Source organism: Natrix helvetica (genome assembly GCF_964273705.1).
Source record: "Natrix helvetica genome assembly, chromosome: 1".
NCBI lineage: Eukaryota > Metazoa > Chordata > Lepidosauria > Squamata > Natricidae > Natrix > Natrix helvetica.
Genome location: NC_138548.1, coordinates 120,471,149 through 120,485,852, shown reverse-complemented (window position 1 = coordinate 120,485,852; position 14,704 = coordinate 120,471,149). Strand labels below are relative to the sequence as shown.

The following is a 14,704-nucleotide window of genomic DNA, read 5'->3' as shown; positions in this document are numbered from 1 at the left end:
TGAGTTCTAGTCCTGCCTCAGCCATGAAAACCAGGTGGGCAATTTTGGGCCAGTCATTCTCTCTCAGCCCAACTCACCTCACAGGGTGGTGGTTGTGGGAAAAATAGGAGAAGGAAAGTATGTTGGATATGTTCGCCATCTTTGAGTTATTTGTAAATATGATAAAGGTGGAATACAAATAAAAAAATAAATAAACAGCAGGGTTCACTTCTCAATAAATGCCTATTCCAAATTTCTTTAGCAGAACATTCTCCAGATCTTTTCAGACCTCAGTGGTTCAAATGGATAGATCAGGGGTGTCCAAACTTGGGAACTTTAAGACTTGTGGACTTTAACTCCCAGAATTCCCCAGCCAGCCTGGCTGGGGAATTCTGGGAGTTAAAGTCCACAAGTCTTAAAGTTCCCAAGTTTGGACACCCCTGGGCTAGATAATAAACATTTTCACCATTCTGGCTGGGAAGTGCCACATTTCGAGAATGGCAAGTTGCAGAAGGCTTATATCTAGGATGGGACTGTGAATCTTTTCATTCAAAAAATGTAAAGCCATATTAAATTTATTTACAGAATAAATACATTATTGGTTAATGTTTAAGGCCTTTCAAAGCTAATGGCCTAGTTCTCTGCAGGACTGCCTTGTTCAATGATGCCAAACATCTCATTAGATCTAGAAGCCTGATGGCGAACCTATGACACGTGTGCCACAGGTGGCACATGGAGCCATATCTTCCCGCAGGCAAGCTATCAGCTCCAGTGAAATTTTTTGCCAGCCAGCTGATTTTCGGGTGGTCCGGGGGGAAAGCCTCCGGAGCCTGGGGAGGGCGAAAAATGGGCTCAATGAGCCTACCGAAGTTTTTCATCCACCCCTGGCTCCAGAGGCTTTCCTGAAGCCTGGGGAGGGTGAAAACGGACTCTTCTGCCCCCACTCCCAAAGAAATACCAAGGTCAGTTTGGAAGCGAGCAGTGCAGCATGCATGGGAGGGGAAGGGGGGGTTGTCATGCAAATGTGGGATCGTGCTTTGCATGATGGGTGCCGGCATGCACCCGCGTTATTGGGCGCGTACTCTTGCATTTTTGGTACCCAACAACAAAAAGGTTAGCCATCCCTGATGGTCAGACTTATGGCAAGTCCTATGGTTCACATGTATCAGTTTCCCTAGGTAGTTAATGTAAGGCTACATAAACAGAATCTTGCAAGTCTAAAAGTACAGGTAGTCCTCGACTTACAACAGTTCATTTAGTGACTGTTCAAAGTTACAATAGCACTGAAAAAAGTGACTTATGACTATTTTTCACACTTATGATGGTTGCAGCATCCCCGTGGTTATTGGAGGAGATTCTACAAATGTTCATACCGGCTGTGAAGGAAATGGGGATTTTGCAGTATCCTTCCCCTGCCACGCCTACCAAGCCACGCCCACAGAACCAGTAGTAAAAAAAAAAAGAATCCCACCACTGCACAAGATGTAATTTTGAGAAGATAAACTTAACAGCATTTGTGGGGTGTATGATCAGGTGTGGCTTTCTCATATGAACTAAATGTGCAATTGCAAAAATAACAGATTTGAATTCTTGGTGTAAAAACACTTATTTTTAGAACCCCTCACCGGAAAAAAATGCAAAAATTAATTTTCACCCCATTAAATGACACAGTGGCTGAAGGGCCTTGCTTGAGGGATACAGAGACTCACACAACCCTGGGGCTGGCTAACCCCAGGAGAACTCCTCCCCTCTCCCCCATTAACAACTGCTAACACACACACACCCCTCCTTCTTGGAATTTCTCACCTTTTGTAATGTAATGTTATTTTTTGTAATTTTGAAACTTTTAAATCTTAAAGTAAGCCTGATTTTAATGTTAATCTTATTAATTATATTGTACACAATCCAGAGTGTACCCTAAGGAGAGGGTGGTTAAGAATTAGGAAATTAGGATATGGATGGATGGATGGATGGATGGATGGATGGATGGAGATGATAGATAGATAGATAGATAGATAGATAGATAGATAGATAGATAGATAGATAGATAGATAGATAGATAGATAGATAGATAGATAGATAGATAGATAGATAGATAGATAGATAGATGATAGATAGATGATAGATAGATAGATAGATAGATGATAGATAGATAGATAGATAGATAGATAGATAGATAGATAGATAGATAGATAGATAGATAGATAGATAGATAGATAGATAGATAGATAGATAGATAGATAGATAGATAGCTGATAGAATGCATTCATAAAAAGCAAATACATTTTAAAGCAACATTTCCCTAAAATAGCACATATACTTTTATTAGGAATAATCATTTCTCAATCGGGGCAGTTGCTTCCCGCATCATCTTATTCTATCGATATGTTACAATCTTTGGCGACGCTGCATGAGTAACCATTCTAAGAAGCGCCCCCAAATTAGCCGCTACGGAACAACTCGGGGAAGCAACAGCAACCTCTTTGCGCGCGCGCAGAGCCCAGATTCGACGTTTCGCCGCCCCTGCTGGCCTCCGTTCCGCTTTCTTTCCCGGAAAGGTGATGCGAGCGAAACTGCCAGCGAGGGGTACCGACCGCAGTTGCCTGTTCTCAGGGTTGGGAAGCGGACGCGGGGAACGAAAGAGGTTTGGGTCAGCGGCAACTGCCGGCCAAGGATCGCAAGCTTAGGAAAGGGAAGAAGCGGTGAGTGTCTCCCCGGCTCCTGTTGCATCGGCGTTGTGTTTTTCGGTGGGAGGAAGGAGCGGGCGTGGTGAAAACAAGAAACTACGCGGGGTCAAGGGACCGTGTTGCTTCCCTGGAGGCAAAGCCCAGTCAGAGCACGCACCTAAACTTTCAGTTGTGATCTTCTTTATTAGATTTTTTTTTTTATTAGCAAGAGTGTAGTAGAGAAGGAGTACGGATTTCAGTTGTCTTCGGAGGAGAGGAGGCAGCAAAAGCGCAGAGTGTATTGGCGTCAGAGTTGAACAGGGAAAGGCGCTTCGCCTGCTGCACACAAGTATCCAGGCAGGAATTGCAATTTTGGCAGTTTGTCCTCGAGGGTGGACTTTTGCAGCAAGGTCGTTGGTAGGTGGATTATTTTAAAAATCTGGTCATCATCGCTGTGCTTTGGAGGACAAAGGTAGATGAATAGAATAGGAATGGGAGTGGAATAGAAATAGAAATGAATAGAAATAGAAACAAATAGAAACAGAATAGAATTCTTTATTGGCCAAGTGTGATTGGACACACAAGGAATTTGTCTTTGCTCTCAGTGTACATAAAGAAAAATAAATTAGAATACTTTCTCTCAAGAATCATAAGATACAACCCTTAGTGATAATCATAGGTTATTCATAAGCAATCAAATTATACTAGGAAACAAACAAACAAAAACAATATAAACTTTAAAGATATCGCAGATGTGAGGTCCTAGCTCCACTTTGGAGCTCTGGTGGGTTCCTCTATTCCCCACCCAGGCTGTCCATCTGGATTGGGTCTTGCTATTTGCTTTGAAAAGTCCATTGATGTAATTGCTTTTTGTGTTAATAGCATCTCTTCCAGGCCGACCCTAGGATTCTGCCACATTTCCAGTCATATTTTTCATTTTCTTTCAGTTGTACAATGCAAGAATGAAGCAAGCAATTCACATACATGATTGAACAGGTTGACTGGAACATTTTTCTTTAATGCCAAAAAAACAAAACATGAAATGTCTGTGGAGATGGTGAAATAAACTCCTAAAGAGGAAGAAATGGAAAATGTTCTTTCTAAAACTTGTTTTGCTTTATCATTAATAAGAAGGCTAGGAGACACACTGCAATTCTCCTAAACTTCCAGATGGAGGCCTTCTGAATATGATATGAAGGATGTGGATCAGTTACGCATGAAAAATAATTAACTATGGAAACCTCCTGGATTCCTATGAATGCAGTAAGAACTTGCACAGTAAACCTTTGATTGGAAGCACCATAAATATAGGCTGGATTCCTACATTTCATTAAGCCAAAATGCTTAGTTTAACCTTAGCGTGCTGTCTGAACCCACAAAATTGCCCCTTATTCAATACAGGTAGTTCTTGACTTATGACCACAATTAGGACCGGAATGTCTTCACTAAATGATGTCATGAAGCGAGACACATTCTGTTTTACAACCTTTTACGCATGGTTGTTAAGCGATACATATAGTTATATGAAGGAGGTGGACCATGGAAAATAATGAAATATGGAAACCCTCTGGATTCCTATGAATGCAATAAGAAATTGCATAATAAAAACTTTTGATTGGAAGCACTAATCACTCCTAAAAGTAATCAACTGGTGATCAGCTTTGGAACTTGCTACTATGGTTTAATGAAGCTGGTGCTTCTTGTTTAGGTAGACACTTGGTTGCAAAACTCAAGTGGCTTATTCAGTTCTGGACCTACTACTCTTTCCACTCTGACAATGACTTTGGTAAACAAGTAGCAGAAATGCTTATCAAATTTGTAAATGATGCAAAAATTATATATCCCCCTCTCAAAAAAACCTGAAAATCATCTAGGTAAGGTTATATAAATGGGCTAAAAAACAATAAAATTGTATTTTCTGTAATGAAAACTAATATAACATTCTCAGAAATGGAAATCAAACAAACAGATATAGGATTTGGAGGGGGGTATTAAGCTTGGTAACAGTATTTGTGAAACATTTCTTGGAATAGAAGTTAATTGGAATCTGAGCCAGTTTGATATAGTCCAGCGGTCACCAACTGGTGTTCCATGAGAAAAGTTTGGTGGTCCGCAGAAAAATTATTTGCATTTTTTATATTGCATTAAATCAGGGGTCCTCAAACTACAGCCCCTGGGCCAAATACATGCAATGAATGCTTGTCTTGCTACAGAGACCCTTTGTGGTATTTTTGTGCAGGTCGGAGTGGGGCAGGAATTCCGACTTGAGGTCTCCTTCAGCCTCCTGGTATGGGGCTTTGGCCAAAGGATGGAGGGAAGCACCGCTGGTGGCAAAGAGCTTGGGGGCCTTGTTCCAGTGGGACTGTATCATGGCCTGAAACTGGCTGACCATCTCAGCCCACTGAGCCTCCAGGTGCCAGTACTTGGCCTTGCACTCCCACACGTCTTCCCTTTGAGTGAGGTGCTTCTTTTGAGTCTCCTTGGTCAGATCCAATTTGAACTGAGACAGCTATTTTGCCAACTCTTTCTCGTGGTGGCTGCTTAGCTCCACAACCTCCTATTGGGGCCCTAAGGAGCCTGGGCGGGCGGGCAAGGAATGGCTGGGAGGAAAGGGGTGAGTAGAGGCCAGTGAGGCACCCGTTGACATGAATGACATCAAGTTTGCCACGCCCATCCAGTCACATGGCCAGCTAGCCATGCCCACTCAGCCAGTCATTAGGCAGATCATATTAGTGGTCCACTGGATTTAAAGTTATGAATGTAATGGTCCCTGAGGTCCAAAAGGTTGGGGACCCCTGGTCTAGTCTAGTGGTTAAGGCACTAGGCTAGAAAGTGGTGTAATGTATCAAATGGGAAAACAATTCCACTATTTTTTGAATTGGTCAGATTCATTTCAAATATCGGTTCACCGGGATTCTTATCAACTGGAACACATTCATTTTGGCTCTTGCTAATTGTGCATTTGGTTTTCTTCAGAAATGGCCAGCACTGTGACAGAACATGGAAATGTGAGGATCCTGACTCAAACAGTCCCACAGACAGGTTCTATGCCAACACCGGCAGCTACTGTCAGATTCGTTGACTCTGCTTCTGCAACATCTCAGTTCCTACTAACCCATAACAAAAAGATCAAGAATACCCTGCTCAATGTGATTGGGGTAAGGCTCTCCAGATTTGTCCAATTAAGCCCAAATTCTGTGAAAGCTTCTGCATTTCTTTGTGAAACAACTCAGGTCCTCAAGACGACTCAAGAAAGACTGTTAACAAATTAAATTATAAGTAGAATCACAGACTTTCATTTTTATGTGATTATTCTAGCGACCAAAAGCTACACTAAATTTTTATTGGGAGTTCCTTATGTAGAGGGAGAACATGGCTTAATCCTTCCTCTCCCCATTCCCCAGTTCTATTCTAGTAGAATTTACTACCTGTACACCTACATTTTTTTTGCATAATCCCTAAATTAGAAGCTCATACCTCAAAGACATTACAGTTATTTTTGTGTTAATATGGTTTTAGCAGATATTTTTGCTGTTGTACTACTTCTATTGGGATTGTTGGTAATCAGATATATGAGAATAACCTTGGACTCCTTGCAAACCTAGAAAGCTTTTTGGTTTTGGAGGGCCTTGGAGACAAAGTTCTACTTTTTAGCATGGCATCCCCTAAAGGATTTAGTATTGCTAGACCCCTCTTAATGGCTTGGTTTTTCCTTAACCAATGCTCAAAGTTCACTCTACATTTCTTTTTTTTTAAAGTGAGGATGGCATTTTAAAAAGAAAGGCAAAGGAGGAGGAGGAGGAGGCAGCACAAGGAGGGAACCGAATGGTCTCTCTTCAGCTACAGCCCTTGCAAATCATCTGTGCTGAAATCCCAAAAACGTATTTAAGGAGTTAATCATTAACCATTTAGTTGAAATGATGGTACTGGTTTATTTATAATTCTGAGTGTGATTTTCATCTCCCCCCTCCCTTTTTTTAATATCACTGTCTTATCCGAAATACTCTTTCTAATAGAGAAAAAACTTGACGTTGTAGGAAACTTCGCATTAAAACTTTTGACATAGCACAAGGCACAGCACAAAATACTTTTTGGGTTTGTTAGGTGGTGATGTTAATGCTTTAGACATCTAAATATATTGCTCGCACCCTCTTTTCTTTTTTCCTTCAGATCTTGCAGATTGCTTTTGGAGTTACCCAGCTGAGCTTTGGCATTGCCCTGACAGCAGCTCAAGGAATCTACACTGTCACTGTGCTAAGTGGCATTTACTTCTGGACTGGGATCCTGGTAAGCAAACTTTTTGAGAGGCACAAAGGTTTACCCATCTTCAGTCTGTAGAAGCTTCTGCAGGGTTCTGTATAGTTTCAGAATCAGGAAGAGATCTAGAACCTCTCTATCCCCCAGTAGACAATATGTTTATTCAACAAAAAAATTGCCTTACACATTTTTTTCCAACTTGGTGCTTTCCAGATATCTTAGAATTCAGTTCCCATAATATCAGTGCTGGTTAGAAAGCAGTGAAGTTAAAATCCAATGCAAGCCAAAGACACCAGGTTAAGGGATACATTCTTTGATGTAGAGGATTTTTAAGTTTCTGAGCATTTTTCACACAAATTCAACCAGCATGTCTTGACCTACCCATAAGGGAAACTGGAATAGGCTTTTTCTCATCTTTTAGTTGCCTTCAGGACTTAGCGCTTGAGTAAGGAAGAAGGATGTAAATCGAGTTAATTAATAAATGTCTAGTAGGAACAGCCTGATTCTAGGAGCCCTGGTTGTGCAATGTAAAATAGGCTCATCCTTATACTTGCTGTTTGTTTTTCTTTGCTTTTGTAGCTCTTGATCACTGGGTCCTTGTTGTTAGAAGTTGAGAAAAGACAATCTGAGCAGCTAGTGAGTATGTTGCCAGATTTATCAGTCTGGCTTTGTTTTGTTTTTTTCTCCCTCGGGTAAAGCCACTTTAGCATGAAGTAATAAAGAAAGAGCTGGCTTCACTACTTCACTGCTCCCATCCACCCTTACAGCCCACTAAAAAATTCCTGTTTGGGCTGATTCAGGTCTCTGGGATGAGGATTGACTTAGAGATTTACTAAGTACTGAGGAAAGGCCACTTGAAAGAACTGGATCGTCCTGCAGCCCAAAGCAAAATAATATTGGAGGACAGTGCCTGAGAACAGAGGGAAAGACACTTGCCCACACTATTCAAGGAATTATCTGAATATGCCGCCAAGAGAAGGGTTAGCGCACATGTTAGATTGTATCTACAGGGAAATCTGCATTAAATTAAGGGAAGGAAGACTACTTTAATTTCAGTATAGTTAAAGAAAACTCAATGCTGCCTCACATCTGAGGTAGAGGTTATTTGAAAGCAATATCATGAGGGGTGGGGGGATTCACTGGTCCCTTTGTGCTGCAATTAGATTCAAATGGGAAAAGACTCACACTTGACCAAGATAACTAAAGGAACGTCTGCATGAAGAGTTTGCACCAGTTTAGAATCAGCTCTGGACATTTGATCATAGGCCAACCTGTTTTGGGGAACTAGGTCAATGTCTTCCTAGCTTTGCATTGTTTTAGTTGAAACTGGAGCAAAACTCTTTTCTCCCTTTAAATTATGGCTGCTCCAATGAGCTTATGGGTGGTGTAATTTCTTCCTGTTAGTAGAAATCAGAATTACTGACATGCTACATTTCACTATTTTAGCTTGTAAGAGGCAAGGAGAGCAGTGATATGATTTACGTATCTTCCCTACCGGTTCACAAATGTGCACAGAAGGTCAAGCATTACATTGGGGCGGGGGGGGGGGGGAGCCTCCCGCAGCAGCCACTACCGGTTTGCCCAAATCGGAGAGGACCAAATGAAAACCACCTCTGAAGGAGAGGCAATATGCAGGAGAAAAGGAGCCAAATGCCAGGTGGAGGAGGGAGAAGGATGGTGTAGGTCATGGAAGGTGTTGAGGGGGCAGCTCAGCTCAGGAAAAATACAGGTGGGCGGGCTGGGGAAGGGGTGTGTGTGGGGGTTTCTTCATCCCTCCCTTGCTGCCTTCCTTCCTTCCCCTTTCCCATCTCAGCAGACAAATGGCTGCCGGGAGGGGGAGGGGAGCAAAGGATTGCGAGTCTGTCTGGAAAACTGTTACAGAATGTTGAAAATAAAGATCATGTGACTGAAGCAGCAGCCCATCATTACAGTAGCAGCCATGAAGCAGCCACAACCTTCTCAAATGTCATCCGGGAGTCATGAGTCCTGTATTTTGGATTAATTCTGTAAGTTAGCCGGTTTGAGGTACCTTGGTTCAATAATTGTTGCCCTATGATGCACCATTTTGCCTGGTTAATTTATGATGCTCCATTTTGCCTGGTTATTTGGTATCCTATGGCTATCACCAAGTGTTGTATCTTATGATCCTTGATGGACGTATTTTTTATGTACACTGAGAGCTTATGCACCGAAGACAAATTACTTGTGTGTCCAATCACACTTGGCCAATAAATTATTCCATTCTATTCTATTTTTAAAGATCATGACAACAAAGAAATTTAGTTTTAGTAGTATATAGATAGATGCTTCTAAGAGTTAAACAAGATGTGCAACAACTAACCTTTATCTAATGTATTGATGTAGGTGAAATCTGCATATTTTGCCAACACGATATTTTGTGTAGCTGGACTGGTTGCTATAATCCTACATGGTATTGAGATTGCACAAACTGTTAAAGAAGGAAACCCATGTGACTCGAACCACAGTCAGTATTGCCGAAATTATCATCAGGTAAATTCCTGACCTTCCTTCATGTGTACATAGCAGCAGTTGAAATGATTCTGACATAGTAAGATTCAGACCTTACAAGACTCTTCAACTTGTCTAAATTTGGTATTGATATGAGCCCTGTTCTCTATTATGAGATTTTGTTTTGTACTGTTTTTGTGGCTCTTGCAGAACTATAATTACATTGTGTTACACAGGTATTTTTAATTGGAAACAAGGACATTGACTGAGTTAACATAGTACATTATGATTTCCTTAATGATTTACCATGATTTGATAAGTAAAATGCAAATATCCAAATACATACAACACCCCAAGACACAAATTAATGTTAACAATTCACAGTGGTTGGGTTCACAGTCAAAATTAAACATTATTTCTGAGTATAGTGTCTAAATCCAATTACTGTATTCTTTCTATATTGATTGAGAAACTTGAGATATCATTTCTTGAATTTTGACTTATTCAACCTTCCCATCTTAGCATTTATTTCTGTGCAACACTTCCCTGTTTATCATCTCCCTGAATGCAGCAGTAATTATTATGAGTATAACCGTGCATGTTCTATGCAACTCTTTGCACTGTTCAGTTGCTAGCTGACAGAAAAGATCTCATTTCTAGGGAGGGACATGCATCCTGATGGCTTACTGCTTTTTCAGTCTTCATATTCATCACAAAAATTTGCTCAATAAATTTGTAGCCACAAAAAAAATAGGAAAACTAGAAATACAAGGAAGAAGTTAACATAAGAGCTGGTAGTGGCGCAGTGGTTAGAATGCAGTACTGCAAGTTACTTCTGCCGCCTGCAGGCTGCCTACCTGTAATTTGGCAGGTTGAATCTCACCAGGCTCAAGGTTGACTCAGCCCTCCATCCTTCTGAAGTTGGTAAAATGGGGAGCCAAATTGTTTGGAGGCAATAGGCTGACTCTGTAAACTGCTTAAAGAGGGCTGTAAAGCACTGCAAAGCAGTATATAAGTCTAAGTGCTATTGCTATAAAAAGAAACTAAAAACATTGAAGATGCCATGAAGCCTAATGCGGTCATCACCTGCCTTTTTCCGCAAGGGAAGGATAAGGCCTGAGTGAATGAAACCATTATATTTACATTCCCATCTTGGCTAAGCAAGGTGGTACCCTAGGCAAAATTCTGGAAAAGCTCTTGTCTTGCATGGGAAGGATGAAGCTGAGACAAGAAGAAGCCCATCCCCTCCGACTTCCTAATTGAGGATCACAGTAGATGACTCCTGTAGTCTTCACCTGTACCCCGTTTTTTATTTCAGAGGGGCTCAGGCAATACTTCTGAGTTGAGGTGGTACAAAAAGAGCAAATAAGCTCCAAGTTAGCAACATATGCTAAAGTAAGCTACATTTATATCAAGTGTAACTAAATTTAATAATTGAGTAATATTTGGGTTTTACGTTAATTAATTGCTCTTCACTGAGATATGAATTCCTGTAGTTCCAAGCAACTATAAATGATAATTTTTCAGTTCTGTTGTTTATGTAACAGAGGAATTTACAATCAGATGGAGGGGTGGTAATTTGCATGTGATTTTGCCCACAGATTCTGTCATTTGGCCTGAACTCTGTGTTCCTCATCTTTGTGCTTCTTGAAGCATCCTTAGCTATCACGGCCATGATTAGGCTCAAGACTCAAAATCAACAGACCTATCATCCAATGGTGAGGATGAAAACTTTTCTCTGGGTTACCAATGTAGCAAATGTAGTCTTAAACCATGAGCTTTGAGGGCTATAAAGGAGGAGAGCCAAGTTAATCAATGAGCTAGATAAACTGTGTTATCAAGGAGAGATCCAACCTAACACTAAAGAGAAATTTCCTGACGGTGAGAATAACTAATTAGTGGAATAGCCTGCCTCCAGAAATTGTGGACACTCCAACTGGAGGTTATTAAGAAGAGGTTGGACAGCCACTTGTTTGAAATGGTATAATGGAATAAGTCAAAATGGCCGTGATGGTGAATGTGGCACGCAGAGCCATATCTGCCAGCATGTGGGCCGTTAGCTCCAGCGTGTATGCACATGTTGGCCAGTTGATATTCAGCCTTCTGGAGTGCCAGTGGAGGCTGTTTTCGCCCTCCCCAGGCTTCAGGAAAGTATCTGGAGCCTGGGGAGGGTGAAAAACGGGCCCAACAGGCCAACCACAACTTCGGAAACGATTAATTTCTGGCTTCCAGAGGGCCTCCCGAGAGGCCGGGAGAGGCAGTTTTCAACCTCCCCAGGCTTCAGGAAAACCTCCGGAGCCTGGGGAGGGTGAAAACGGGCTCAATGGGCAACCTGGAAGTTCCTTTCCATGTGTAGGGATGGCAGTTGCATGCACAGATGGGCGGGGTGCATTGCATTGTGGGTGTGAGGTTTTCTGCTTGAGCAGCAGGTTTTGATTAGAAGACCTCCAAGGTCCCTTCCAACTCTGTGGGATTCTGTATAATCCATTATAGCAAAAAAAAAAAAAACCAGAAAAGCCCGATAGTGTTTTTCATATCTAACAAATATTATTAAATCCACATCACTTTATACACATGACGAAATAAGCCACAGCTCATGAAAGCTTATGTCTTGTGATAAAATATATTAGTTGGAAAAGATGCACCAGAACTTCCTTCTGATTTTCAGGCTCTGAGGACTCTCAAATCCTGAACTTCTTTCTATTACCGTTATAGAGATTTCCAAATGTTCTCCAGGCATTTTGATTCTATTATTTTGAGAATTATGCAGAAAATCGAACTTGTTATTCCTGAGCAATTAAATGGTGAAAAACCTTTACAAATGCTAGACTAATCTTTTTTGTGTGTGTTTTCCAGGCATCATGAAGACAAGTGGTTTCTCTTGTCCTGTCACACAATGCTGAATATTTACACTACTATATATGCTTCCCTGGCTTGAAGCTCTATGAGTGTGAGCTTCCTATCTTTATCTTTCCAGTAAACCTTTCCTTCCCTTGCTAAATCCCAAACATCTGCCTCAACCAAGAAATGGAAAACAAGTTTTGTATTTGTTTATTATCAGCTTCTTCTTCTATACAGGGCAGCCACAAGTTTATCCTAAATGCAAGGCCTGTCACATTCCCTGTGTTATGAAACATCCTCTGTAGTTTCATCAGTGTTCATATCCTGAAAAGCACCAATCGTGATGTGTGCTGGCAGTTCTAAACTTTATAATACAAGGGCTCTACCATCATTCCCTTCCATTTGTAGCTCTTTGAGGTCTTAATGAAGAAGAGACAGATTATCTGCAAGTTAAGGGGCCATCTGTTTGGAATTGCCTTAAATTTGTATATTTTCCTCTGTGCGTTTGTATGAGAGAGAGCTTTTTCTAAGTAGGCTTTCTGAGATTTTTTCAAGTTCACTTTTCTTTTTTATGCGTAACTATTACAATATTAAGATGACAGAAACTATCAAGAACTAACGTTTAGAATAAAAGGGAAGAAAGAAAAGAAATAGGAAAAGCACAGAAAAATTGCAGAAAAGAAATATAAAGAAATTATTTCTGATTATAGAGTCGTGGTGGCGCAGTGGCTAGAATATAGTATTGCAGGTCTAACTCACTACCCACTCCAGGAGTTAGTATCAACGTCTAAAGCGTTTCCATGACTACTATCAACTTGAGAAGGGGGGGGAAATGCCATGCATACTTTTGGACAGAGTAAAAAGTCTCATATTTCTGTAACTGGGATGTGAATGCACACGTCCAGAACCCTGCCGTAACGTCCTGTTGGAGAATGTGATTGATGACTTCAGGCAGAGGGGACGGGACACGGGTAAAGTTCAGATGCCATTAAGTGGGATTTAGTTTCGGCTCCACAGAAGTCCGTGCCAAGATGTTAGTCCTAATAAATGAATGGGGTTTTTTTGAACTTTGTCTGGAGGCTCTAAATTAATTAGGTCAGCTCTTGGAAACTTCACAGTTAGATTCTGAGCAGCTCAAGGTTGACTCAGCCTTCCATCCTTCCGAGGTCAGTAAAATGAGGATCCAGATTGTTGGGGGCAATAGGCTGACTCTGTAAACTGCTTAGAGGGGGCTGTAAAGCACTGTGAAGCAGTTTATAAGTCTTAAGTGCTATTGCTATTTTTATAGCAGTTCTAAGCATAAATGTATATTAAGCTTTTAACGTATAGTTACAACACTGTTTACATTTTTTAAATGATTGTTTTATCTTCTAATCATCCAAACCATGTATGGCAGTGATGGCGAACCTATGGAGCCATTTGTCAGGGCACGCGAGGCGCTGCGCTGGCCAGCTGAGTTCACCTTTTAAAAAGCTATTTTTTGCCTTCCCCATGCTCCAGAGGCTTTATAGGAGCCTGGGGAGGGCGAAAGGAGCCCCCCCCGCCCCCCCGGAGGCTTCAGGGACCGTCCGGAGGCTTCCCTGAAGCCTTCAGAACGCTTAAAACGACCCTCCGAGCATGGTTTTAAGCGTTCCGAAGGCTTCAGGGACCGTCCGGAGGCTTCCCTGACGCCTTCGGAGCACTTAAAACGACCCTCCGAGCAAACTGGAAGTGACTTTCGAGGGCCTCCGGGGGGTGGGGGAGGCTCTTTTCGCCCTCCCCAGGCTCCTATAAAGCCTCTGGAGCCTGGGGAGGGCAAAAAAAGCATGTAAAAATGGGGGGGGGGCGTTGTGCGCGCATGCACACTGGAGGATTGGGCGTTGCATTATGGGTGCGGCACACCTGCACACAACCTCCCCGCGCTCCCCCCACTTTTGGCACGCGAGCCAAAAAAGGTTTGCCATCGCTGATGTATGGTAATTTCATTTTTTTTTTAGTTTCACATAAAAAGTCCATAAAGATTTCCAATCAGCACTGGGCTCTACTATAAGAAATGCATTGATTAGGAGTCAGAAAGGGGGCTTGTATTGAAAGCAGAGAGAGTTGTTCTGCCAAATCAGTTTATTTTTGTTGCCCAGGAGTTGAGTTTTACTTTATTTTATTAAAGACAGTAGAAGAGAATGGGAGATATGTTACCTATTAAGTATCGGGGATATGCTGCCTTTAGGAAAAAAGGAAACTACCCCGCCAAAGGAGGAATCGTTCAATTCATGACAGAGAAACAACCTATCAGGAAGTTGAACCAAATTTCTTAAACCCTGATCACACTGTGATATGATAAGAATTATTCCTAAAGCAAAAGAAACAAATGGTTATTGGCCAGTTTGTGCATTCAAAAAAAAAAATAGCGTAAACCTTAGTCCATCATATGCCATTTACAGTACTTCGGTATCTCCACTTTCTGTAGCAAAGGCTTTGCATTTAATTCTAATGAATACATTAAATGGTCCATA

At 41.5% G+C, this 14,704-nt stretch overlaps 1 protein-coding gene across 1 annotated transcript; it reads left to right on the top strand.

Moving 5' to 3' along the window:
• Nucleotides 1–2,389: 2,389 nt before the first annotated feature.
• Nucleotides 2,390–13,600, top strand: LOC309389644 (uncharacterized protein; the record flags this gene model as incomplete). The annotated part of the gene is made up of 7 exons (XM_081948234.1): nucleotides 2,390–2,681; nucleotides 5,622–5,803; nucleotides 6,816–6,932; nucleotides 7,482–7,538; nucleotides 9,267–9,413; nucleotides 10,973–11,089; nucleotides 12,228–13,600. 7 exons carry the CDS (start codon nucleotides 2,390–2,392, stop codon nucleotides 12,234–12,236), a joined length of 921 nt encoding a protein of 306 aa, XP_081804360.1. The 3' UTR covers nucleotides 12,237–13,600.
• Nucleotides 13,601–14,704: the final 1,104 nt, after the last annotated feature.